The 27,752-nt window shown below is 44.6% G+C and overlaps 1 protein-coding gene and 1 long non-coding RNA gene across 15 annotated transcripts in view; one reads left to right on the top strand and one right to left on the bottom strand.

Moving 5' to 3' along the window:
• Window positions 1-21,267: 21,267 nt before the first annotated feature.
• On the bottom strand, window positions 21,268-27,162 carry LOC140635462 (uncharacterized). The gene is made up of 3 exons (XR_012032780.1): window positions 26,981-27,162; window positions 21,999-22,229; window positions 21,268-21,589 (listed from the first exon to the last, which is right to left on the bottom strand). It is a non-coding gene; the product is annotated as an uncharacterized lncRNA (long non-coding RNA).
• Window positions 22,159-27,752, top strand: part of ENAH (ENAH actin regulator) — a 145,303-nt gene continuing 139,709 nt past the window's right edge. For 3 of the 14 annotated variants that reach the window (XM_072830176.1, XM_072830173.1, XM_072830174.1), the window contains exon 1: window positions 22,290-22,442. In XM_072830176.1, coding sequence (XP_072686277.1) covers window positions 22,309-22,442 — 134 coding nt within the window. In that variant the 5' untranslated portion in view covers window positions 22,290-22,308. Of the gene's footprint in view, window positions 22,185-22,248; window positions 22,443-26,245; window positions 26,428-27,752 lie in introns of those variants that run through there. The other 11 variants (XM_072830162.1, XM_072830163.1, XM_072830177.1 and 8 more) reach the window with 9 other exon arrangements.

Genomic DNA, 27,752 nt, shown 5'->3' with positions numbered 1-27,752 from the left:
TAACGTTTTAACTTTCTCACCTCTACATAGGCATCTAGCAATGAATCATCGTTTTCCTTCTCCTTGTGAGGGGCTGCAGTGTGGGGAGGGTGAGCAGCTCAGCCAGACACACACTTGTAGGGCTGAGCCATGACCAGAGCTCCTGGCCTCCTGACTCCAGACCAGTGCTTTCCCCACGATGCTAGAAAGTGACCAGCTAGACTCTGGGTGCCTGAAACACATCTGTGGTGATTGTGTGCTATCTGGTATCAGCTAAGTTTAGCGGAAATTACATTTCCAGAATATCTTTCTCTGTGTGATGCTGGGTGAGAGTTAGCCCAAGGAGAAACAGGGGCCCAACCTGGAAGGTGGGAGTAAAGCAACAGCCACTCTTCTGTGAAGGCCGCTGTGGTTCAATGGAGTGGCTGGGGCCCAAGGGCTGGGGACTCTGGCTCATTCTTGCTCCTTTCCATTCCACATCCACTTTCTTTCTTGAAAAAAAAAACCACCTACTTTACTGAGGTGTGACTGACACCTAAAGAGCTGTATGTGTTTCATGCCTGTGACTTGATGAGTCTGGAGAGAAGTATCCACCTGTGAGACTAGCACAACAGTCTGCCATAAACACATCCATTACCTCCAGAAACTTCCACTTACTCTCCTCACTTATTATGATTCCTGTTATTATTTTGTGTATGATAACATTAAACTCAGATCTGCCCTCTTAGCAAGTTTGAGTATACAATACGGCATTGTTAACCACAGGCGGTATACTGTGCGGGAGATGTCTAAGACTTTCTCATCTTCACTGAGATTTTCTACCCTTGACCGATGTCTCCCCACTTCCCTCTCCTCCCAGCCCCACCACCAGATGCAAAGGGGACAATCCTCCGTGGACTGGCCCTGCGTTCACAGCCGCCCATGCTGCTGGGCCAACTGCCTGGTGCTCTTATACCAGGGCTGCAGGGGCGCAGATTAGTAATGGACCAACCAGCGCCCCCTCAGACACCCGACTTCCCCAGCTTCTCCCACAACTGCCTGACGTATCCTGTGATTGTACAGTGGGGCCGCTTCCCGACCAAATCCTGGCTGACAAAATAGCATGCGCATGCACCACCTCTGCAGGATATAAGGGAGTCCCTTTCCTGAAGGGGCTTCCAGCTCCTGGGGACTTGGATCATTTAGACACAGCCAGCTTGGGACTCATGACAGCCTATGATTGGGTGAGAAGCATGCAGTGTGGCCACTGCCTTGATGTCCTCGCAGCCTGATGAATCCAGTGTCTTCCAGTGCCAGGCAGGGGGAAGTTGTGGGGGGATGGCCACAGGCAGCATCCTCCATGGCTGGTCTGGTGGATACAGACCTTTTGCACCTATGTTCCATCAGGGCTCCGGGCTCTGTATCGGCAGAAGAGTGGAAAGAAAGTTACTTAGATGTTGGGTGAAAACGTTGAGTTCAGTTGAGCATAAATGCTGACACTGAAGATTTCTAATCCAACCAACAGAAATTCCCCTGGCCTGCCACTCTTGGGTTACTTGAGCTCTGGAATTTCAGCCTTGGTTAACCCAAATCCACAAATTTGCTGGAGTTACATAGTGTAGCGAGAGCACTGTTTTTCTATTATTCATTTCCAACATGCCCTGTCCTGAGCCAACACCACGGAATGTATTTGCCCCACTTTTAACCCTCTGCATGCTGATTGCCTTTTGGTATTTGCCCAAAGAAAAGCAGAGAGAGGCACACGTTCCTGTTTTTTTCACAAAATACATACTATTTCTAGCTTGGCTGGAGATGACCCCAGCCACTCAGCTTATTGTCTTGTTTTGTGGAGCCTCGGTTTCCTTCTGCTAAAAAAGGAGTTACAGCTACTTAACTCTGAGGGGAGGTGTGAGCATCCATACTTGGTGACAATTCTCGGTAAGCTCTCAAGATGAAAGGTGACACGGATGACAGCAGAATCAGAATCCAGTCCCTTCCCTACACTTTCTCCTTTTGAGAGCGTGGCTCCACATGTCTACAGTGGAGGTGATGGTCTTGTCCAGGTATCGAGCGTTGGCTTGATACATATTCTTGGATGTTGTGAGATTAAACTTCCATGCGATCTGTCTTCCGAGGGCTTCCTGTGCATTCTGTGTTTCCACGCTGTGCCAGGACCAGGAAAAGAGAAAAACCCCAGAGCAGGGACGGACCGACAGCGGGGTCTGGTATGGCTGGATTCTAGTCCTGGCTTCATCACTAAATCACTGTGTAACCTTCGACACGCCCTTTGACCTTCATTCCCTTCTCTGAGAGCAGAAGAGCTTAAACCAGGATAGAGGTCCCCAGAGCAGAGATCTTGGCCAGGGGAGTCAAAGGGGATCTCAACCTCACTGGAGGACCCGACCTGGTTGCTTCCAGTAAGCCTCGCCTGGAGGGTGTCCCCCCGCCCCTCCTGCCTCTGAGTGGGTGGTAGCTGATCATGCATCCCAGGGAAGGAGGCTCTCCACTGCAGTGGGCTTCTCTGTCTCCGTGTAAACTATGTTCCTACCCCACATTCCCGCTCCCCGTGATCCCAAGACCTCAGAAATCCCAAAACAGTTTCTTCCCCCAAATCCTAGAACTAGTATCGATGCTCTGAGACTTCTCTCCATTCTAAAATCACTGGATTTGCTGATTCTGTTGCAGAATAGGGTTGCAGACCACTTATATGGCAACCAACTACAGACCCTTATCTCCGTCTAGAGGTGAGCTGTTCCAGCTGTTGGACAGTACTTTGGGGACCCATCCTAGTGTTCCTCCTTCCACCAGAGTTGTCCTTCTCTGCGTGGGGGTACAGGGTCACCACCGTCTGAGTGCCCAGCTTGTGGGAGAGTGGAAGATGATAAGTGATAAGCAGATTCTTTTTTTCCCTAACTTTTAATTTACTTATGAGAGAGAGAGAGAGAGAGAGAGAGAGAGAGAGAACAGAGCAGAAGCAGCATAGGGAGAAGCAGATGCCCTGCTGAGCAGAGAGCCTGACGTGGGGCTTGATCCCAGGACCATGGGATTATGACCTGAGCTGAAGGCAGATGCTTCACTCACTGAGCCACCAGGAGCTGCATAAACAGATTTTTTTTAAGCAAGTGATGTGGAATTACACGCCTCACAGAGCTGCTTACAGCCCACTGGGAGAACATTGTCGCTCTGCTGTGCTGAGCCACAGTGGGTCTGGGTGGGGATGTGTGGGCCGAAACTCTATTACTGTGGACAAAGGGGAGCACCGATCTGGGGAGACGATCGAGGCCCGCTGCAGTAAGGGAACAAAAGGTTGCAGCCTCCAGGACAGGGGCGACTGTGAACCTCTGAACAGCCATCACAATGTCACAAGAAAAGAAAAGAAAAAAGTATCATTTTAGCAGCTGCACATTGATTTGAAGGGAAATAAACCATCAGCAGAACCCAGCCCAACGTCCTCAGCTATAGCCCACTACTTGGAGGGCTTTTGTTTCAAGGCAAGCTGCTGCAGTAGTTTTCAAACTTCAGAAAAAGAAGTGACATTCTCTAAAACAGGTTCTTACATGGGATTCTATTCATAAAAAAGAAAACAAGAGAGTTCTCTGGTTGAAACACTGGACAGGGCCTGTTTGTCCACTTGGTCTTGTGGGCTCGGCATCTTAGACACTGATTCCAGAGGGGCTGGATGCCAACTCTACAGTTTTCCTCCAGGAAGTTGGTTTCCAAGAAACCCAGTTTGAGAACTGCTAAGCTGTGGGAGGCAGGACCCAGAGCTGCTCCCAAGAATAATGGCATCAAAGCAAACCAGGAGCACTGTGAGCCTTGTAATCACATAGTCACATAAGTGGCAAATCTGAACTTCACTCATTTTCTGGATCATAAATTTATCAACAGGGAAGCCTAGGTTTTGTTGGATTTTTGTTTTTATGATATTGGGATGACTATATTGGTGATTGATTTAGTTAACAACACAAACCCCAATCATTGCATGGTCAACATGGAAAAATATCACCTGCTTTATGATGTGGTTGCATGGACCACACCGCTACAAGAACCCTCCTGGAGGGGTGCCTGGCTGGCTCAGTTGGTTGGGCATCCGACTCTTGGTTTCTGCTCAGGTCGTGATCTTGAGGTCTTGGGATCAAACCCCATGTGCTCAGGGCAGAGTCTACTTAAGATTCTTTCTCCCCTCTCTCTCTGCACCTCCCCCTGCTCACATGTGCTCTCTAAATAACTGAATAAGATCTTAACAAAAAATACCAAAAGCCCTCCTGGGATAAGGCTCACCTGGACCCAGATGCAGCTGCAGCACAGCACCACAGGGGTCTGGGCAAAACCCATGAACAGAGGCCCATGAGCAGAGCCACCAGCACACGGTGACTGGCGATTCTCTGCCTCTTCTGGTGAAACACCAGGGAAAAGAGGAGCGTGTGAGAGAAGAGGTCCACAATTTCCATTCAAGGCTAAATTATGGATGCCATCAAAAGAAGCCTCTAGAGTGTACAGGAGCCCGTAGTCTCAATGCCAGATGAACAAAGGAGCAAGAGGCTGGAGGCGGGCAGAAGCAAGATGCCATGGGGAATGGGATGCAGGCTTCTATCCCTCCAGCAGTGCCTGTGAGAAGTGATTGACAGCCTTGGACTGTCTTCAACAGCTATTACATGTCAAGAAAGGGACAAAGAGAACAGGCACCGGGGCGAGCTGAGAGAGGCAAGTATTCTGAGTCGGGTTTGTTCCTGACAAGGGTAAAGAGAGGGCTTCAGCGGTAGAAACAAAACACGGGGTACCAGTTTTCCTCTTATCCCCCTCAGACAAGCTCAGGTGCCTTGGCTCCCAGTCCACCCCAAACAGGGTAATCATCTCACATAAGCCCTGGGTTAGGTGAGCCAATGCAGAGATGCAATTGTCCCAAAAGTGCCAGTGAGGGAGAGGAATGTGAATCTGCGGGAATTCTTCCTAGAAGGATTATAAACCAGTATAGTCGCCTTGGAAAAGAGTTTGGCATTTTGTTGTAAAGTTGCACATACATATAGCTAGGACTTGGAAGTTGTACTCCTGAGTATACAGCTGACCCTTGCAGAGTGTGCGGGGCTAGCACAGGCACTGCCCCCGCCAAGCAGTTGAAAATCCAAGTGTAACTTTTGACTCCCCCAACAATTTACTAGTGTACAACCAGCTTTTTTAGCAAACCAAACAGAATACAGTAGGGTAGAAAAACTGATGGGACATTGTCTATAGTAAGGATAACCTTGTCTCACAAATTGTTTCATTTCTGTGTGTATTCCCATGTGTATACAGATTATGTGTACAAATTGTATTATACATGTAAAATATATGTGTTCTATGTGTCCAGGATATTACATTTTTAAGAAGTTTGAAAACCAATGCTCCAAAGTAACTTTTGACATATTTACCAAGAGACCTGTAGAATGTTCCTTATTCACAAAGACACTACAGATGACTCAGGTGTTCTTTTTCAGGCAGAGGGATAAATAAATCTTAGAGCATTAACACAGTGGACAATTACATAGCAATGCAAAGGAACAAGCTACATGTGGCCATAGAGGTACATCTCAGAGCCACAAAACCCAAAGCAAAGAGCCGAGCAAAGAAGACATATATATACCTACTTTTATAAAGCTCCACGCACAGCAAAGCAAAATAGCATATCAAGTACGTTACAAAGGGAAGGGGAGAGTGACAGGTGATGTTCTGGTTCTTTAGCTAAGTGGTGGGCTTTGCATGTATTGATTTTATTATTCATTCTTTACAGACAGGTTTAGTGTATGTATCCTGTATATTTCATGTATATAATATTGGAATGGGTGCAACATTACTTGAAACCAAAACAATATAGTCATAAACATCTAATCCACTGACTCAAAAAACATCTGGTTCCAGTAAGCAATTATAATTTTCCCTCATCAAAATAGAGATTTCCATCAAAACCAACAAAAAATGGACCAAACAGAAGAAGAAGAAAAACAACAACTCCCTGAGGCTGTCCTTGCTGATTGTGTTAAAGTGTCAATTACCGGATAAGGCAAGACACCCATTGTGCAGTTCCTGGGGTCAGCCCTTGAATGTTAAAGCTGAAAAGGTTTCTGGAATAAATTCACCCAAGTTAGTAACAGACCACTTTCTCGGTCTACTCTTTTCTACCAAAATAGATGGTTTTCTTCAAACTGTGTTTTTGCACAAGCCCATTTGCACGGTTGCGGGTATGCATGCACGGGACCGGACCAGGGTCTCTGGTGGACACGACTCGTTTGTTGCTCTCACTCTCAAAATGCAGCAGAGGAGGGTGTATCCTGTAATCCGGATACAAACGGTGGCTTCCAGGCACGCTTTTAGCTCACTAATCCATGAAGTATCCATGATTACTTACTACTGAGAATAAAGTATAATTAGCCACATAGCAGCCCAGGAAATATATCTGCCCTCGGCTATCAAGCATCTACACTATCTACACTGTGGCAAAGTAGGCCATCTTAAAGATCATCCCCAGTCCCATGGACTCACTCGAATCAAAGCATCATTTATCAGTTGCTGGGCTTGCAAAGGTGGAACAGACTTTCGTATCTTTGTCTTATGGGTTGAACTGCTTCTCCAAACTCATGTGCTGACCTCAGATTGTCACTTCATTTGAAAATACAGTTATAGCTGATGTGATTTGTTAAGATGAGCTTATATAGGAGTAGAGTGCACCCTTAATCCAAGATGACTGGTATACTCAAAAAAAAGAGGAAATTTGGGGGCACCTGGGTGGTTCAGCCAGTTAACTGTTGTCTGCCTTAGGGTCGGGTCGTGATCTCAGGGTCCTGAGATTGAGTCCTGGGTAGGGCTCAGGCTTGGGCTCCCTGCTCAGGGGGCATCTGCTCCTCCCTCTCCCTCTGCTCCTCCCACCCTGCTCCCTGCTGGTGCTGTGTCTTGAGTGAACACTTTCTCTCAAATAAATAAATAATCTTTAAATAAATATATAAATAATAAAGGGGAAATTTGGATACAGACGTGCACACAGGGAACATGCTGTATGAAGATGAAGGCAGAGATTGAAGTTTCTTGGCAGAAACCAAGGAATGTGAAAAATTGCCAGAAAACCGCCAGAAGTTAGGCAAGAGTCATGAGGTCGACTTTCCCTCAAAGCCCTCGGGAGGAATCACCTAACACCTTGACTTTGGGTTTCTTGTCTCCAGAACTGTGAGACAATGATTTCTGTTGTTCCAAGCCATGCAAATTTGTGGTGCTGTGTGGCAGTGGTCCCAGCAAACGAACACATTTTGGTTCTTTAAGATTTAGGCAAATGCTTTATTTCCTATTTGAATGCTAAATATTGTCATAATGACCTCTGTAGTTTGACCTTCAACCTTTGAAATCAAGAGACCTGGAATAAAGATTCCACCCTGCTTTTTAATTGGCTGTTTACCCTCAAATCACGTTTGCTCCTTGGGCTCCGGTTCCCTTATGTGAAACCATCATGACACCAACATTTGCTTATCCCACTTACCCTTTGCAGGAGTGAACGCGTGTGACAAGACAAAGCATGGGCAAGTGTTTTGTGAATTGTAAAACACTAGATCACAATTGATATCAATTATCAACTAACCTTGTGTATTCTGCATGTTAATGCATCAAATGCTGTGTCTGCAAATAACACCAGCCCAACCCGTTGAGAGGAGAAAGCTGAGCTTATCGCTTACTTCGAGAAGGGAGACTACCTCCTCGACGGAGCTTTTGTAGGGTCTCCAAGGGGAAATGGCAAGGTCAGAATTTACTGAGAATTGGCAGTTTGGTTTCAGGCAGGTCTTTCGACATGGGGGCTTGAGTACATCTGGTAAAGATTGTTCTACAGTGGTGGAAATAGCAAGGCAAGGATTTTGAGACAGAGTGTCAAAGAGTCTTTGAGCAAAAACTACTGGCGCTTTCTGCTGAAACAGTTGGGAGTTCCTGTGATGAACATCAAGGTTATTTGCCTATTGAAGTGTCTCATTTCCTCCTGCCTTGAAGCCCATTGCTAATTTTGGTTGCTAAGGCTGTATGATATCAGAGATTTCTCATTGTTGTAAGAGCCCCTGAACAGAGTCATTTAATTTTAAGGAAAATTCAGTGCAGATGAACAATGCTGTGTAGACGATTCTGGAGGAAAATTGTCTTCCAAAGAGGAGAAGTTGATGGTCTCTTCTATCTACCACTTCTGAACCCATCTCCACTTTGGCTTCTAGAGAGAGAGCAGGAGGTCACTCAGCTCATTCAGCTTTTACTCCTTCTGCTGAGCTGATCAGATAGTCTCCATTAGATCAGCCGTGTTCAGTGTGATAAAGATTTCTTTGCATTAAAAACAGAAATAGAGCCACCAGACAGAAGAACTCAGACAGAAGACGTCAATGTGGAACCAACTTCCAGGTCCTGGGTAGCCCAGGCTGAATACATTTAGATCCAATTTCTTACCCCTACCTGTTCCCAGCCTTTCTCACCCCCAAAAGGCTAATTTTGTGCTTTAAAAAGCTATTTTGAAGAACTGGTAATTCTCTCCTTCTGGTGCAATCACAAACGAATGAATGGTTCATTGTTAAAGAAGCCATTCCACTGACAAAGACAATCTCTCCTTCAAACAGAGGTAGGCGTGTCGGACCAAACATTACACTGAAGTCAAGTATTCGTCTACATTTCTGGTTATGCAGCCGTGTGTACATAGGTATTTCAAATCACTGAATTTTGGGGGTTCCATCAATGTTTTGCATCTTTTAAGACAAATGAATTTATAGATGGGTATGTATTTGGTGAAGTACAACAATATTATCTTACACTTCCAAAAGGGGTCAAAGACACGTAAGATTTTCAAAAACTTAGACATTTGATTTTTACAAGGAGTGGGGAAAGTAGCTAGCAGTTGCTGGAATTGCTAGGAAAACTTAACTGAAGTTTACATTACCAGTGCTATTATCCTTTTTCTAGATGCCCAAATCAGCCCACCCATCTGCTTACAATTTCTATTGACATCTGAGTGTGAACTAAAGATGTAATTTACTTAGTGAGCCCTTCCCAGAATGAGTAGAACAATACAGAACATTCCGGAGAAGTGCTTGTCTTTGATTTCTGGAAAAAAAGCTGCAAGCGTCGCCAGAGATCCTAAATTTCTGCTAGGAGATGTTCCTTTTTTTTTTTCTCCTGGGGTAAAATACACAAATCATGACATTTACCACCTTAACCATTTTTAAGCAATGGTTTAGTGGTACAAGGTACATTCATTCCCGCTGTGGTACGACCATCACCATCAGCCCTCTCCAGGACTTTTTCATCTTGCAAAACTTAAATTCCTCACTGCTAAACATAAGTTCCCATTGCCTCCTCCCATGGACCTTCATAACTTCTATCACATGTTCTGTCTCTATGCATGTGACTACTCTTGGTACCTCACAGAAGTGGCATTGCACAATCTTTGTCCTCTGTGACTGGCTTGATGCACTGAGAGTACTGTCTTCAGGATTCATTTATGCCATAGTATGTGTCAGGATTTCCTTCCTTTCTAAGGCTGGAAATATTCTATTGTTTCTATCTGCCAGGTTTTGCTTATCTGTTCATTCCATCAGTGGACACTTGGGCTGCTTCCACCTGAGATGCTATTTTTTCATGTTTTTTCATGTTCTGACCTCTCCCATCTTTGGATGGCTGGTGTGAGTCAGACGCAGTTGGGGCGTGGGGGTGGCAGGGGCAGGTTGGAGGTGACTCAGGTGAGTGGCCAAGAGCAGAGAGAGCTGTGCTGGCTACCCTTGAGGCCAGGGAGGCAGTGGCAAGATGTGCCAGGAAAGCTCTACCTCTAAAAAAGTCTCTGAAGTAGAGCTTCTTCAGAGTTTCAGGTGTCCTTTGGCCTCTATGTTTAGAAACCCTGGTTGGGTACAGCCTTGTAGGTGACTCCACACTGACAGTAACATTTCTTTTTCTTTTTTAAAAAGACTTTATGTATTTATTTGACAGAGAGGGAGAGAGAGCACACAGGCAGGGAAGAGGGGCAGAGAGAGAGGGAGAAGCAAACTCCTCGCTGAGCAGGGAGCCTGATGTGGGACTCAATTCCAGGACCTCCAGATCATGACCTGAGGCAAAGGAAGACGCTAAACAGATTGAGCCACCCAGGTGCCTGTTTCCTTAATTTAAAAAAGAAAAAAATGTGCAGGAGAGTGCTGTCCGGAGGTTGGCTGCAGTCAACTCCCAGCCTCTCTCTCTCTCTCCCTGACTCTCCCTGTCTCTGTCTCTGTCTCTCTCTGTCTTTCCAGGCCAGGGCTGTGGCTTTTACATTTCGTGATGGAAAGTAGATCATTTCTCCCCCAGCACTTCGAAACTGATTTCCCTAAGGAAGCCCCATCTTCGCCAACCCCAAGTGGGGTCATGGCTCTGCTTGCCATGGGATCAGCCAGGAGTCATTGTTGAGTGCTTCTTCAAATACTATGCACCAGAGGTGGTTAGTGGTCTGGGGCCCAAGTGCAAAATGAGGAAAAAGGCCAGGATCCCCTTTAGTGAGGAGGTGGGTGAGGATAGCATGTGCAGTTTGGGATCAACCCCCCTCCATCCACCTTGATCAGGGCCCTGCAAAGTTGGAGCGCAGGTGTGCCTGCCTGGAGAGAAAGCACTCAGGGAGGGTAAATGAATGAAGTTTGCCCGGGAGACCGTAACCAAGGTGATCGTGGGGCTGGTCTTGTGTGGGATGACTCAAATAATGGCACACATCTGGACGGGTGACACCTTCTTTGTCTAGCACTGTGGAGGAGAACACACTTCTTGGTACTGGCCAGTCTTGTGACTTTTCCAGGTAACCAGAGCTTATTCCTTCAAGAACCCAAACTGCAGATTTTTAACTTCTGCTGTTGTTTTGGAAACTTTCTAAAACTTATTCCCTTTAATTTACCTGGATCTGGATCTGGGTTCTCATTACTGAGACTTTTAACGTTCTGTGTTTGGAGTGTCTAAGGTGGTGGGGCTCCTGTCCTGTCCCAAGTACACACCTCCCTCACCTCCGCTTACGGGCATGGGCCTGCCACACTGTCACAGGTCACACCCACAGCTGCCTTGTGAAGCCCTTTTCTTTTCCATTAACTTATTTTGTGTAGGGCCAGGAACCAGAACACCCCAACCTCTCAGAATTGGCTAACAGAGCCAGGGTCCCAGTATGAATTAAGTGCTTGGTCTTTTGTCCAGTGATTTCTAGAACAACACAAATATGTTTTTTAAATTATTCATCTTAATTATGGTAAAACACATAACAGAAAATGTACCTCCATAACCATCTCTTTCTCTCTCTCTCTTTTTTTAAAGATTTTATTCATTTATTCATGAGAGACACTGAGAGAGGCAGAGACAGAGGGAGGGAGCTGGCTGCACGCAAGGAGCCCGATGTGGGACTTGATCCTGGGACTCCAGGATCACACTCTGGGCCAAAAACAGATAGATGCTCAACTCCTGAACCACCCAGGCGTCCCCACCATAACCATTTCTAAGTGTATGGCTCCATGGCACTGAGCACATTTCCACTGTTGTGCAACCAACCAGAACTCTGAGAACTCTGTCTCCATTAAACAATAAACCGCATTTCCTCCTCTCTCCAGCCTCTGATCACCACCACTCTACTTTCTATCTCTATGAGTTTGACTGCTTTAGGGACCTCATGGAAATGGAATTATGTAGTATTTGGTCTCCTGTGACTGGCTTACGTCATTTTGCATAATGTCCTCGACATTCATGTATATCGAAGCATGTGTCAGAATTTTCTTCCTTTTTTTTTTTTTTTTTAAAGAGTTGTTTATTTATTTGAGAGAGAGAGAGAGAGAGAAAGAGTGCCAGGGGAAGCGGTAGGGGGAGAGGGAGAATCTCCAGCAGACTCTGAGCTGCGTGCAGAGCCTGAGGCAGGGCTTAATCTCAGGACCCCAAGATCATGACCTGAGCCAAAACCAAGAGTCAGATGCTTAACCAATGGAGCCACCTGGGCACCCTAGAATTTCCTTCCTTTTTAAGGCACATTAAATTTCATCGTATGGATATATAGCATATTTTGTCATCGTTCAGCTGTTGGAGACCTGGGTTGCTTTCACCTTTTGGCCATTGTGAATAATGCTGTTATGGATATGGCTATATAGATATCTCTTTGACTCCTGGCTTTCAGTTTTCTTTAGTAAATACCCAGACTGTGAATTGCTGGATCATACAATTTATTTTTAACTTTTTGAGGACCCTCCATACTGTTTGTCACAATGACAGCATGGATTTACATTCCCACCAACAGGGCACGAGCATTCCTGTTTCTCCAAGTCTTCGCCAGCACTTGTGATTTTCTGTCAAATGCCCTTTCTTGGGGATCCCTGGGTGGCGCAGCAGGTTAGCGCCTGCCTTTGGCCCAGGGTGCAATCCTGGAGACCAGGGATCGAATCCCACATTGGGCTCTCGGTGCATGGAGCCTGCTTCTCCCTCTGCCTGTGTCTCTGCCTCTCTCTCTCTCTCTCTCTCTCTGTGACTATCATAAATAAATAAAATTTTTTTTAAAAATGTAAAAAAAAAATGCCCTTTCTTGCTCACATAGTGGTTCTTGGTTGTCTTTTAGATGTTGAAGACTACCAGCTCTCAGAAATTTGTGTAGGGTGTCTCCTGCACAAAGTGAGAACAAGTTAAGGAGACATGTCTCACTTTGGACAGCAGTTGTTGATCACAAAAATCATATTTTCAAGGCACAGGAGAGATAGCTATTTAAAAGAGGCCTATAATCAATTATGTTCAAAGATCTTTTTATTTTATTTTAATTTTTTAAAAAGATTTTCTTTATTTACTTCCCACGGGAAGCCTGATGTGGGACTGGATCCTGGGACCCCAATATCACAACTCGAGCCAAAGTCAGAGGCTGAACCACTGAGCCACCCAGGTGGCTTTTTAAAAATAACTTTAAAGATCTTTTTAAGAATAACTTTTTATTGGGGCACCTCCATGGCCCAGCAGGTTAAGAGTCTGATTCTTGTTTTTATTTTTATTTTTTTATTTATTTATTTTTAATTTATTTATTTATGATAGTCACAGAGAGAGAGAGAGAGGCAGAGACACAGACAGAGGGAGAAGCAGGCTCCATGCACCGGGAGCCTGATGTGGGATTCGATCTCAGGTCTCCAGGATCGCGCCCTGGGCCAAAGGCAGGCGCCAAACCGCTGCACCACCCAGGGATCCCTGATTCTTGTTATTAACTCAGGTCATGATCTCAGGGTCATGGGATCTAGTCCTGCATCAGGCTCTGTGCTCAGCAGGGAGTCTGCCTGAGATTCTCTCTCTCTCTCTGTCTCTAAAATAAATAAATAAATATTTAAAGAAATAACTTTTTATTATAAAATAAGATATTCATTTGTAGGAAATTTCAAAATTATAGAAAAGTAAGTGGAAGACTATTAGTGCCACTGTCTAGAGAGAATTTTGATTAATGTTTTCATGCATATCTGCCCATTTTATATGCCTTCCAACACACGGGCCACACACATACATGTGGATACTTATATATATATAGACATATATGTGTGCAGGTGTGTGCGTATGAATACATATGTATATATATATATGTTTCCTGGCATTTTTCTGCAGTATCTTGTCTCCTCTGATCACCTCTCCACATACACAGGCTTGTACTTTAGATTGTTGACCATTCCCTAATCCTGTCATACATGCTCATAGGTTTGTGGCTTAGTCACATTTATTTTTTAAAATTGGCCTTACTCTGGGGTGCCTGGCTGGCTCAGTTGGTAGAACATGTGACTCTTGATCTTGGGTTTGTGGGTTCAAGCCCCACTTGAGCGTAGAGATTATTTTAAAAAGAAAATATTTTAAAGATTTTATTTATTTATTCATGAGAGACACAGAGAGAGAGAGAGAGAGAGGCAGAGACACAGGCAAAAGGAGAAGCAGGCTCCATGCAGGGAGCCTGACGTGGGACTCGCTCCCAGATCTCCAGGATCAGGCCCTGGACTGAAGGCAGCACTAAACCGCTGAGCCACCCGGGCTGCCCTAAAAATAAAATCTTTAAAGAAAGAAAGAAAGAAAGAAACAAACAAACAAACAAACAAACAAAAATTGGCCTTATTCGGGGCACCTGGTGGCTCAGTCAGTGAAATGTCTGCCTTTGGCTCAGGTCATGATCTCAAGGTCCTGGAATCGAGTCCTGGGTCCAGCTCCCTGCTCAGCAGGGAGTCTACTTCTCCCTCTGCCCTTGCCCCTCCGTGGTGCTATCTCTCTCAAATAAATAAAGAAAGAAAGAAAAATCTTTTAAAAAAATTGGCCTCATTCTATTCTTAACAATTTGACAGCCTGGTTTTCTCACTCCATAATATGTTAAGAGCATTTTCCCATGTCATCACAGTTTTGAATTATTAACTTACTTTTTAATAGCTGTGAGATAAGAATCTTGAAAAAAATAATGACTTCTTATCCTCTGTTTGGGAGGTTTTCATGTTCTGGACTTTCTTGGGGATACTGTAGAGTTAAAAAAAAAAAAAAAAAGATTGAACCTGTTTTTATAGGAGTTCTACTGGGTAGACTCCCAAGACTACTACTCTCATTTTATGGATAGTGAAAGACAGACACTCAGAGAGGTAGTTCTGATCTGGTACCTTTTTCTAAATGGCAGGAATATTGATCTGTTAAATATGGGAAGGCACATGTAGAATGGTCAATTCAAAGCAGCTTTCAAACTGTCAAGGGAAGAATATCCCTATCTTGGACAAAACTCCTAAAAAATGTTAAAGAGTCCTGGAAGGTTATTGTGATATAATTCCATGAGCAGCTTTCACTTCAGAGTTAATGGACAGTTAACAGTAATTTTAACAATGCTTAGGTGTCATTAGACCTTTGGGGCTGACGCCTTCATGTGTGTCTTTTTATAGGACAATTAATACATGTTGGCAGTGTGCTGGTGATCCTTCTGAAATGCTTGCAAAGGATATTGTCGCTGCTGTAGCTTTGTGTATTTTGGGTCTTACAAATGATTTACCACTTGCTAAATTCAAAATCTGAATTGTAGAGCTGGCTCTGGCTGTTGCCAGCTAATGAATGCTATAATACTGGGAAGAAGTTAAGAAGCTATCATAGACCACTTCAATTTCTAACTTTTTCCAGGATAATCATGTGGGAAGGAAACTTCTGGATTTATAGGTCAAAAAATATTATAGATAATTTGCATTATTTAAAACAATATTTGTCATATCCGGTATGGAAAAAATGTCTTCACCATGTATTTTTAACTTGATATACTTGGTAAACAACCTTTTTTTAAAAAGATGGTAAATCCTACAAGTTACAATTTAAGTCATAATTACTAGATTGCTTTAATTGTGACTATCCAGCTAAATAGTAGACTGTATGTGCCTAAGTACTATCATTCTTCCTTTTGTCTACCCTCAAACTGTAGAAGAAAAAAAACCCATGACACATAGAAACAGAAAGGCATGAACTCATAGAAAAATGTGAGAATGTGCTGTTGCTGCTAACTTGTAGATTTAGACCCAAATGGTGCAATTCTTCATTAGCACATCTGCCAGCAAAGGTGATAGAGAAGAATGCCACCATTTTCACCTTGCCACTTCCTAATGAACCAGATGCTGCTCCTCCAAGCAGCTGGATCCATCATCCAGTTTTGGAGTACGGTGAAATTTATTATTTTACTGGATTTCAAATACTAAATATAGAATTTAAAAAACATTAGACCTGGAAAGTTACTATGAATCAGTTCTTCTAGTCTCAATGCACAGATAAGGAGATGCAGGTCTAATAGAGAGTGAATCCTGACCTCAAGGCAGGTTTTGGGTTTATTAGCTAAGTCGTATATCCTCACTTGGTCAGCCAGTGTTACCAAGCAAGAGTCAATGGAAGGCGCTTGGGATGCAGACAGGGGTAGGACACCACTGCTGCTCTTGAAGAGTTAGACTCCAGGCAGGCAGCCCCGGGCAGGCACCCAGCAGACTGTGGTGAAGTCCATTGTCGCAGCATGTGCTGAGTACCACCGAAGCACAAAGAAAAGATAGCTGTTAATTCTACCAGAGCAGGTTGAGGAGGCTTCCCAAAAGAGAAGACTTTTGAGCTGGGCCTTAAAGAATGAATTTATGAATTCACATGAAGAATTCAATCTACCTGGGTCACCCAGTGAAGGGCTCCCAGGTAGATTATATGGCATGAGAAAGCCACAGCCCCATAAGCATATATGGCAGAGTTAGGGAGCGGTCAACATCTAAGATGCAAATGTGGGGGACACAGGGGCAGGGAGAAAAGATAAGGAAGAAAAATGACAGGGAATTGGTCTTAAAAAATCTTATGGGACTCAACTGGTAAAACCATTGACTACTATGGAAGTGTGAACTGTATTCTGAGCAAATAGGGCTCCATGGAAGGCTTATACGTTCAGTGAGGATATGATCAGTGATTTATGGTAGAGTTCAATTACCAATTTACATTCTAGACAGGAAACCCTAAACATGGAAGAGTGGTAATAATGAGGAACAGAGAGGATATACAGATGGTCAATAAGCACACGAACAGACACTCAACATCATTAGTCACCAGGGAAATGCAAATTAAAACCACAATGAGATAGCACTACATATCCATCAGAATGGTTAAAATTAAAAAGGCTGACCATACTAAGTGTTGTCAGGATGTGGAGCAACTGGAACTCTCATATACTGCTGGTGGGATGGTAAACTGGTACAACAATTTGGAAACCAGCTTGGCAGTTTTCTGTAAAGTTAAATATATGCTAACCAGATAATCCAGCCATTCCAAATTGAAATATTTATCCAAGAGAAATGAAAACATACATCTACACAAAAACTTGTATATGACTGTTCATATCAGCTATTTGCAAAATAGCTTAAAAACTGGAAACAACCCAAATGTCTATCAACAGATAAATGGATAAACAAATTGTGGTATATCCACACAATAGAATACCACTCAGCAAAAAAAGGGAAAGGTGTACTGATATACATATGATATACATAACAACACAGAGAAATAGCAAATACATCTTATTGAGTAAAAGAAGTCTACCTAAGAGTTCATACTGCATGATTACATTTATATGAAGCTCTAGAAAAATCAAATCTAATCTTTGATGACACAAAACTGACTGGTGATTGCCTGGGGCTGTCGGTGGAGAAGGGAACTAGGAAGAGTTACGAAAGAGCTTTTTCAGGTGATGAACTTTTTCCTACTTCCTGATTGCACTGGTGGTCACATGGCACATCAATTTGCCCAAACTCACTGAAAAAATATACACTTGAGGTAGGTGCATTTTATTTTATATAAGTGGTACCACAATAAATTTTATTTAAAAATCATACATTGAACTACGATGGTGGATGAAATAAACTAAAAACACAGTAGTTGATCTGAGGCTTTCTTCTTTAAGATTTTATTTATTTATTTATTTATTTATTTATTTATTTATTTATTTATTCATGAGAGACACAGAGAGAGAGAGAGAGAGAGAGAAGGCAGAGATATAGGCAGAGGAAGAAGCAAGCTCCATGCAGGGAGCCCGATGTGGGACTTGATCCCACGACTCCAGGATCACGTTCTGGGCTGAAGGCAGGTGCTCAGCCACTGAGCCACCCAGGTGTCCTCCCTCTTGGTCTGTTTAATTATGGATTGATGTCTTAAAATAACCCAAATAGACACAGACAGAAACAAATATAGAAAGGACCTCCTGTTCCACCCAACTAACCAAAGGAAGAGATTTTACGGTAAAATTCAGCAGCTAATATAATACAAAGCCCTTTTTCTGCACAGTAGCAAAAAGCAACTCAACTAGATGTTAATGGGGGTATTCACAAACTCCAGTAGAATTAGAAATAATTTAAGGGTTCACACATCACCTTGTACCTGTTTGAAAGGTCATTTTTATTTTTTTCTATCTTTTTAAAATGCATCTCTGCTCTATTTATGCATGTAAGTGTAAAACCATTGGTTGCCTTTTATGTTGTTGTTTAAAGAAATTTTTTAAAGATTTTAAAGATTTTTAAAGATTTTATTTATTTATTTGAGAGAGAGAAAGAGAGAGAAAGGAAGAGAAAGCACACGAGGCAGGGGGTGGAGGGTGCCAGAGGGAGAGGAAGAAGCAGATTCCCCACTGAGCAGGGAGCCTGAGGCTTGGTCCCAGGACCCTGAGATCATGACCTGAGCCCGAAGGCAGATGCTTAACCGACTGAGCAACCCAAGTGCCCCTGTTTAAAGAAAGTTTAAAAAACGATTCCTTTTTATTTTCATTTTTATTCTTATTTTCATGATTTTTATTATACATCCAGGTGAGAAGAAATGTGGAGGAGCACCTGGCTGGTTCAGTTGGAAGATCATGTGACTCTTGATAACAAAATTATGAATCTGAGTCCTGCGACAGGTGTAGTGATTACTTAAAAATTAAATCTTAAAAGAAAAAAAAAAGAAATACAGAGAAGTAAAATATGGAGGGAGATGAAATGAGAAAAAACGAAGAGAGAGAGACATTGCCCAGAACTTGGTCCACAGCCATGATGCCATTATGTGGACTTTATTCTGTTCTTTTCCATCTTAATCCTTAAACGAGTGATCCACTGGGAAGCAGCAGAACTTGGCAAGGAAGCCAGAGAATTTGTGACTGTCTTATTTTTATATTCAGAGAAAATCCCCTCTCTTCTTTCGAGGAGCCTCCTTTCTCTCCTTGCAGGGGTCTGCTTCTAGAAGGGCTCTCCAGCCATGCATGGACTCAAGCCGGACTGTGTACAGGCACAGACCCAAGCAAGTCAGTTGGGGCTTGTCACTGTTTCTCCGCCCACAGTCCGTTGGAGTAGAGCAGTCCCTCTGATGGCCAAGAAAGAGGGGAGCCAGGAGATGCTGGCAGCTGTGGTTGTAGTCTTGTGAAGAAGCCAACCTAGGAGGAAGAAGTTAATACTCAGAGGGTAAAAATGAAAGACAGATGAGATTTTGACTCTTTGAGACACCAGTCATCCTTGCCTTTGCCAAGGCTTCATTACATGAGAAATAATTCCCTAAGTGCAAGCTGGCCTTTAAAAGGTAAAAGTCCAGGGATGTCTGTTTGGCTCAGTGGTTCAGCATCTGCTTTTGGCTCACGTAGTGATCCTGGGGTCCTGGGGTCAAGTCCCTCATTGGGCTCCATGTGGGGAGTCTGCTTCTCCCTCTGCCTATGTCTTTGCCTTTCTCTCTGTGTCTCTCATGAATAAATTATGTGTGTATATATATATATATATATATATATATATATATATATATATGTATATATTTAAAGTAAAAGTCCATTACAACCTTCTAAAAGGGAGTGCTTCATATAGGTCCATTATAGGTCCCATATAGGCAGCAGAGAGTGACTTGGGACCCCCCTAATGAAAAAAAACCACCACTGAGAGGTCCTTTGGCCAGGACACACATATACTGATATATAACCTATTGGTTTCCAGGACTTCTCGCGGACCGCTTGGCCCCAGGTATTTGTAAAGGGCTGTCCTCCCCCAAATCCATCGTGGTTCTTCCCTCCTCCTGTCATGTCCACTTCCGTTAGACCTGAGTGTCTTGAGCTCTAAGTTTGCTTCTTAGAGCCTCCTTGGATCCTTCACATACTCTAGCTTCCCTGCAGTTATGCCCTTGGACTGCCGCCTGGTACATCTGGAAGCCAAGATCTGAAATTTTGCTCTGAGACCTCCAGGAATATTCGCTTCCTCTCCTTGGAGAGAAATGGCCCTCTTGAACTCTTCTGAGGGATGATCTCAGTGTCTTTTTAAAATTGGAGAGAAACATGGGTTTTAGCCTGAACTTGAGCCTGGCTCCTTGGCCAGACAACAGTCCCTTACTGAGAACCATGCTGAGTGATTCTGAAGAGTTTGATGGATTAGAGGGAGTATCTTCCTCATATCTACCTCTGCCACCAACCTGATGGCCCAAGAGGGGTTCTAGTCCCACCCCTCAAATTGAACTTGAGCATCAACAAAGACTATTCATATCTTGTGGGCCAGCTGGGAACAGTTTGGAAAATTCTAGTGATATTTTACTAAAGATTTGTGGATATCGAAAGGCCAATATGCCGAGAGAGAAATAAGAATGTCAATCACTCAACTTATAAATTGCAATTCTTGTGCATGACCTCAGGAACTCCTATCTTATCTGCACATAATTGGTTACCTCTAAGGGCCTGCAAATGACAGAAACCCAACTTGAAGTAGCTTAAGAAAAACAAATATACAGCTAGGGGCACTGGGGTGGTGTAGTTAGTTGACTGACTCTTAGTTTTAGCTCAGGTCATGATCTCAGGGTTGTGACGTCGGGCTCTGCATTCAGTGTGGAGTCTGCTGGAAACTCTCCCTTTCCTTCTGCCTCTCTCTAAAATAAATAAACGAATCTTTTTTTTTAAAGAAATATACTCCTAAATTTCTTTTTGTTTTTCTTAAGCTACTTCAAGTTGGGTTTCTGTCATTTGCAATCAGAATCCTAACGAAAGAATCTGGATGGAAGGCCAAAGTAGAAAAGCTCCTTTTCTTTGATAAGTTGATAGCACTGGTGGAGTAGTTGCATTAGATTCAGCATCAGGGCTCCTTGTTACTATATTCCACTCAGCATCCTCTCACTAGAAACCCCAACATTAGGAGAGGATTAAGTGCCTTATATGCTATGGATTGATGCCAAATGAGCAGGAGTCAACCAAGAGATCAAACTTCCCCGTGTCAACAGCTTTTATGCATTTATGCTCACACCTAGACTGCTTCAACTTTTTTTCCCTAGTTGTATCCCTCCAGTCATAGAACAGACTTACTTTGGAAAGTTCTGTGAGTCAAACCTGACATAAACTGTGGACTTAGCTAGATACATCAATTTTCAATATAAAACAGACCACAGTGCTTGGGATACCAGGGGAACATGAAGACTCACAGGCCAGTTGTCTCAGCAATTGTTTCTTAACTTAATTTGGGCATCATTCAATAAGAAAGGAGCACCAAACCAGACTTGACACAAAACAGAGGCCTGAAGATATAAATAACTCAAATAAAGCAAATTGAGACTACCATCTCATTAGTAATAGGAGAGAAAGTAAGATGAAGAGTAAGAAGAAAAGACCAGACTGTGAACTTTTGAAGGGAAATATTGTTTGTAAGTGAGAGACACCAAGTAAACTCGAGTTCAGTGAGATGCTCAGTGGAGGCAACATCGCAACAAACACACAAAACAGGAGCTATTTATTTATTTTGAAAGAATTATTTATTTTAGAGGGAAGGGTAGGGGCAGAGGGAGAGGGAGAGAGAGAGTCTTCAGCAGACTCCCCGCTGAGTGTGGAGTCCAATGTGGGACTTGATCTTCAACCCTGAGATCATGACCTGAGCTGAAGGCAGATTCTTTTTTTTTTTTAAGGTTTTATTTATTTATTCATGAGACACAGAGAGAGAGAGAGAGAGAGAGAGAGAAGGGGGGGCAGAGACACAGGCAGAGGGAGAAGCAGGCTCCATGCAGGGAGCCCGATGTGGGACTTGATTCTGGGTCTCCAGGATCACACCCTGAGCTGAAGGCAGCGCTAAACCACTGAGCCACCAGAGCTGCCCTGAAGGCAGATTCTTAACTGGCTGAGCCACCTAGGCACCCCCAAACAGGAGCTCTGTAAAGAAAAAGTAATGGTGAGATGCTTGACAGATAGAAAATGCCACCTGAGTTCGATAAGAAAGCATAGACGGGAATCTAAGATGGTAAGTGGGGTTGCATTCTAGATCTTTCCCTGACTTATTGTAACCATGTGCATTGGTGATACATTTTTCATGAGTACTTCAATCCTAAAAAAAGTCTTTCACAGGAGGGTATCTCAAGAAATAGATGAGTCCTTTTCAGAGATTATAACTCTTATCCTGGACTAAGACTTTCATGCTGATTCCTTTGCGAACAACCGAAGCTCCAGAGAGCATGGGGTCACCCAGGGCGTGTGGCATTTTCCTATCTAGGCTCTCAGATAACTAACCAGAAGATTAATAAAGAGAATGTAGACACTTCTCTAGGGACCTCTGAAAACATACTTGGGCTTGGCTTCGTTTGTTTATTGCCGTGTATTCAACAAAAAATGTTAGCCAGTGTGCTTGCTCCAAGCATTTCAACATTAATCTTTGGCTCAACAGGCTGGTTTAAGAAACTGCTCCTCCAAGCTCTGTACACCTCTGGTAGTTGTGTGCCTGGGACACCAGAGGTGAAGACATGGTGAAGTGGTGAGTTACCTCCAGTCACTTCTCAGTAGCATTATTATTATTATTCTGGAAAGCAAATGAACAAACATTATTAGAGGTCTTTCATTTGGAGACTTTTAACTCATTCATCGAGTGCCTCTGTTGCATGAGGCACCATCCCAGGCACTCAGAATGCAAACCTGTGCCCAACAGAGGGGTCTATTTCCAGCCGGGTGACCTGAGTGTCATGATTTACTGGGTGGACTCCTGTCATAGCTACCTGGGGTCAGCAAAGAAAAGGTAAGTGACTTGAGAGTGTTTGGTTTGATTTGTTTTTAAATGTGTTAGTTTTACTTCCTAAGTGGACCTTGTGAGTCTTTCTCTCTCTCTCTTTTTTTTAATCAGAAGAAGGGACAGAGGAGGCTGTCAGGTGCAGAGCTTGATGTAGCCCGTGGAACTGGCCTTTCCGGCTTTCTCATCTACTGCTTGTGTGGCTCCCGGCAAGTGTCTTAACCTTCCTTTGCTTCACTTGCATGAGCTGCCTGCACAGCAAGGATGACCATAATGGGACCCACTTCCCAGGAAACGTCAGGAGGATTAACTGGGGTATGTCTGTGCCTAGCGGGTTAGCAAATACCATCATTGGCGAGCCAATCACCAAGCCACACTCATCTCTCACATTCCTGTGACTCTAAAACCATTAGTTTTCTCAGATGTAGAGACTATCCATCTCAGCTTCCATATAAAGCAGGTATTGTTAGCACAGAGAGGAGATGGGAATGATTCTCCTTAATTTCCTTAGTTTTCGATTTGCAATTCAATTCCCTTACTGCTACATGAAGTATTTAGCCACGGGCTCCCTTGCCCAAGGACCCAATATCTTTCTAGATGCAATGGATATGACATCATCACTTTCCCTCATCATAAGTTGGTACTAATGATAAGTGACCAGAGGGCATTACAATGTGTGGAGGTTGCTGTTTTTCTTTAACTGTAGGAAGACTTGACCAGAGCCTGCATTTTGACATTAAACCTGAGGAAATGAAGATTCAAAGATCGTTTCTCGAACTAGAATTTCTCGAACCAGATCACCATGCTTAGCCAGAGTTTCAAAGAGAAAGATAATAGGGATTTTTTTTTTTAAATGAATTTTTCAACAACCTGGAGGTAGGAAAAAAGCCACAAACAATGTGGTGTGAAGCAGTGTGAATTAATTTTGGACAGCTTGCTCAGGATACAGCCTAGTGGTAGTAACTTTCTTCTCTGCTGTAATTAGGCAGAAAATAATCTTTTCTTTATTAACTTTCCTCCTGATCTCCTTTGAGGAAAGATTCCAAGGTCTGTTGTCACCTGATTGCAATGTCCCTAAGGTAACTCACTGGTATTCTCGAGTTTGATTACAGTAAATGGGACAAGTAAACCAATGCAAATGCAAGAGGGCAACCACTAGTTCTTCCCAAGCTACCGGCAGATCTTATAAGGTGTATGAGTTCAGAACCAGACTGTGGTGGTGCTTCTTTTCAATCCAATCTGTAAAGCACCATGATCTGATTGTTATCTAGAACTCCAGTGGACCTGCCATATTCCTTAAATAGCACCTGGGTGGCTCAATTTGGCTTCTGACTCTTGGTTTTGGCTCAGGTCATGATCTAATGGGTGGTGAGACAGAGCCCCTGCATTGGGCTCCCCGCTCAGCAGGAGGTCTGTTTGGGATTCTTTTCCTGTGCCCCCCCCCACCTCTGAATGGCAGCCATGGCTGAATGTTGTGGAAATAATGTATTGCATCTTCTAGAATATGATGTCTACCAATTAATGTTACTCCAGTGGGACAGTTCAGGATTTGGGAAACTTCTGCAAGTTTACACAGTGAAGCACGAAGGGAAGAGACTCTGGGAAGAAGAAATGAAATTAACTAAATAAATCCTAATTTGGAAGGGAGAAAACTGACAAATGGGAGAAAAATGCAAATGTCAGAGGCAAATACTTTCCTCTTACGTCTATGTCTTCTCATAATATTTTAGGACCCAGATTATATATGGGCAGCTAGAGCTGAAAGATGAGTAAGAAAAATATCTTGAATCCTACTGGAATATCATGTTCTACATTATTTTATTTTTTTCCATTCTTGGAGAAATAAACAAAAAATACGCTGTGAACTAATTGCCACACAAGAAAATATACTGATACATGGAAGAAGAAAGTGTACAATCATGTTCATTCTGAACTACCTGCTCTTCCTCACTCCTCCCTAGGTAACTCCTAATTTTTCAGGGGAGAACCCTTTTTTGGGTGCCGGGGAGACTGCCTGTAATCCTTAGCACCAATTTCCTGACTGGTGAGTAGCATTAGTCATGCATCCTCCTCATGCCCATAAATGGAGGGCAAGCCCACACTGATGCTATCAGACGAATTTAAACAAGGCATGTTCTGAGAGAACCCTCAGAGCCAGACTGACAACACTCCTGCAGCAAATTCATCTTCGACAGAAGCATGGGTTTTGTTTCATCTTATGCCTGGGTGCACACTGCTAACAGATGTGTAGACCAACATTCAGGCTGTGAATCCATAGGGTGTGGAGACCTCCTACGGTCACGTTCAGCTGGGGCATCACTCGATGTGGGGAAGTGGAGGTTCATACACTCAGTGTTAAGAAGAGAATCTATTTCTTTTGATGAATAGTCTCCTCTTCATCTTCGATTAGAGCAAGCAGACATTCCTTCCTGCCTTGCTGCCTTCCTTTAGCGTTCAAACATCTGGGTGCCTACATAAAGGTCAGACATTGGGCTTCTGGCAGAGCAACCTTCTTAAGAGGAGTTAGGACCATTTTCTCCATCCCGCTGAGCAACACATAATCTCAGCCTATTTTAAAGCAGGGTTTATGAGAAGAGAATCAGCATTACCTCTGACTGCCTCACCCCACTGTTACTTTTGCCATTGTTAGGTAGTATGATGTGGTGGAAGGAGCAGTCATTGGAAATCATGGGCTTAAATTCTACCACCAAGTAGCTGTGTGACAGTGGGCAGTTTACTTAGCCTCTCTGGGTCTCGCTTTCTGCTTTTGGAAAAATGAGTGGGAGGGACTTAAGATTCCTTCCATCTCTAAAATTCTTTTATTCTATATGGCAACACATTCTGCAAAGTTTGCTCTGTGACCAGAATTAGTCTGTGATTTCCCAGCTCAAGTTTTTCTTTGCCCTCTTGGACTGTTGAACCAAATATGAATGAGAAGCAACAACATTTTGTCACAAGCAACAAATTGTCCTTCTACAGAACGACCTTTGGAGGTCAGGCCGCCCATTGCAATATCTAAATCCAAAGGCAATGGTATGACCAACTCGCGAGCTGGCAAGCTGCCACGCCAAAGGATGGAAATGGTCGTAGGCAGCCAAGATTCTTGGCCGGTACATTTTTAATAAATGTAGAAAATAAGAGCAGCATTTTCCACTCGGATTGCTTAATTTGGTGCCCATACCATTGGAATGTTTGCTGTTAGGATAGAGATGATGTGATAGATCACTGAGTGCGGGATGGATTAAATTTCACAAACGAGAAGTAGGTTATGGAGTCATCAGTAAGGCATTTTCTGGCAGGAGGTGGTCTGAGTCATTACAGCAAAATCTCCACCCCCTTTCGGCCCTTTGTGAGAGTTTTCCCTGAAACCTAAGCTCTGCTGGATTTATTGTGGTGCTGTGAATGGATGAAGGCAGATTGGCGTGAGTGCTCTGTGGTCGAGTATGTCTTATTAATACTTCCCCCAAGATGGTTCGGTGTGTCTTATTACTTTTCCAAGAAAAAAGCCTCCACAGCAAACGGTCTTTGGTTAATTTGGAGGCGAATCTTTGAGGGGCACGCGTTTTAACAACATAAATTACGGTGAGTGTTTATGGCAAGATGATGAACCTCATAGTTGGTAGCTATGGCAAGAGGATGGACCTCATAGTTGGTAGCTATGACAAGAGGATAGACCTCATAGTTGGTAGCTATGGCAAGAGGATGGACCTCATAGTTGGTAGTTATGGCAAGAGGATGGACCTCATAGTTGGTAGCTATGGTAAGAGGATGAATCTCATAGTTGGTAGCTATGGCAAGAGGAGGGACTTCATAGTTGGTAGCTATGGCAAGAGGATGGGCCTCATAGTTGGCAGCTAACGGGGCCCAGTGCACTAACTCATCCAGTTCTGGAGCTCCCTGCCTCCGTCTCTGCTTGCAATATGGCAACAAGGACAGTTGACTGGCCAGGGTATTATCAGTGCTTGGAGATCCCTGAATACAATACTCTGTGGCGGTAAGCTGTAATTAGCTGCGTGGGTGGAAATTAGTGTTCTCCAAGTATGCTCTGTGAAAGCAGCCTCACGGAGCTTGTGCTTCCCACCACCACCTGAGGCCACCCTGGTCCTCTGCCATAGCTCCAGGTCACTGCTTCTCTAGGGCTGCTGGTTTGAGGCTGCAGGTTCCCAAAGGAAAATCACCCGGTATGGAGTCTGAAACCAGGCAGCTTTTTATAGTTAAAACTGGGCCGCACAGTTCCATTACAGAGGAGTCGGGCATTGACCAGGCATGACTGTCACTTGCTGGCTTTTCTTTTGCAAGTGTAAATGATCTCAAGTGTCAGAACTACAGTTGGAATTGTACCTCCATCTTAAAATAACACACCAAAACTTTTGAATCGGTTCCTGGAGTCATGCTAGGTCCTCCATTTTGGACAGGATGGTGCGGTACTGGGAACCCGGTGGTTTCCATCGCAGCCACCTTTTGTACAGTGGACCCCCTCCGCCTCCCCTTCCTCCTCCTCCTCGGGACTTCAGGATGCCTGTCACTTGTCCAGTCTGAATTCTTACTTGATTAGTAGATTTGCTTTTGGAGGCCGATCGCCTCCTACACCATCAATTCTGCCTCCTTGGAGGACGGCCCCCCCCTCCGGGCTCTCCACGAGTTTGTGGCGCCCGCACTCCGCAGTTACCTTTCAAAGCAGGTGACCTGGTACCCAGTAAAAGACGGGACCCTAGACCCCCCCCCTTGTCGCGGGGTTCCCCCCCCGCCCCCGGCCCCACCCCGGCGGCAACTCCCCTCCCCCCCGCCCTCACCCCCACCCCCACCCCCACCGCTCGGGATGAGGTCATACCCGCCCCCGGTGCGGCGCGCAGGCCGGCCCAGAGACAATGCGGCCCCGGGGTCGCGATTAGGCGTCCCCCTCCCGCGGCCCCCCGCGGCCCCCGCACCCCCCAGCACCTCCCTGCAGCCTTCCGCACCTCCCACAACTCTCTGCACCTCCCCGCAGCCGTCGTAGCCCCCTGCGCCTCCCGCGGTCCCCCGCACCCCCCTGCACCTCCGGCAGCCTCGCAAGCTCCCGCAGCTCCCCCGCACCGCCCGCAGCCCCCCGGCAGCCCGGCCGCGGGGAAGCGCAGGCGGGTGGGCCAGAAGCCACAAAGCCGATCAGCCGAGCGCGCTCCGCAGGCCGGCTGGGCCCGGGGGCCGGCCCGGGGGCGCTCCCGCCCCGCCCCCGCCCCGGGGGGAGGGGGAGAGGGAGAGGGAGGGGGAGGGGAGGAGGAGGGGCGGCGAGGGGGAGGGGAGGGGAGGGAGGGGGAGGGGGAGGGGGGGGCGGGGCGGGAG

Source organism: Canis lupus, chromosome 6 (assembly GCF_048164855.1).
Source record: "Canis lupus baileyi chromosome 6, mCanLup2.hap1, whole genome shotgun sequence".
In the NCBI taxonomy this organism is placed as follows: domain Eukaryota; kingdom Metazoa; phylum Chordata; class Mammalia; order Carnivora; family Canidae; genus Canis; species Canis lupus.
The sequence above is the reverse complement of the archived record's forward strand: the minus strand, read 5'-3'. Positions and strand labels throughout refer to the sequence as shown.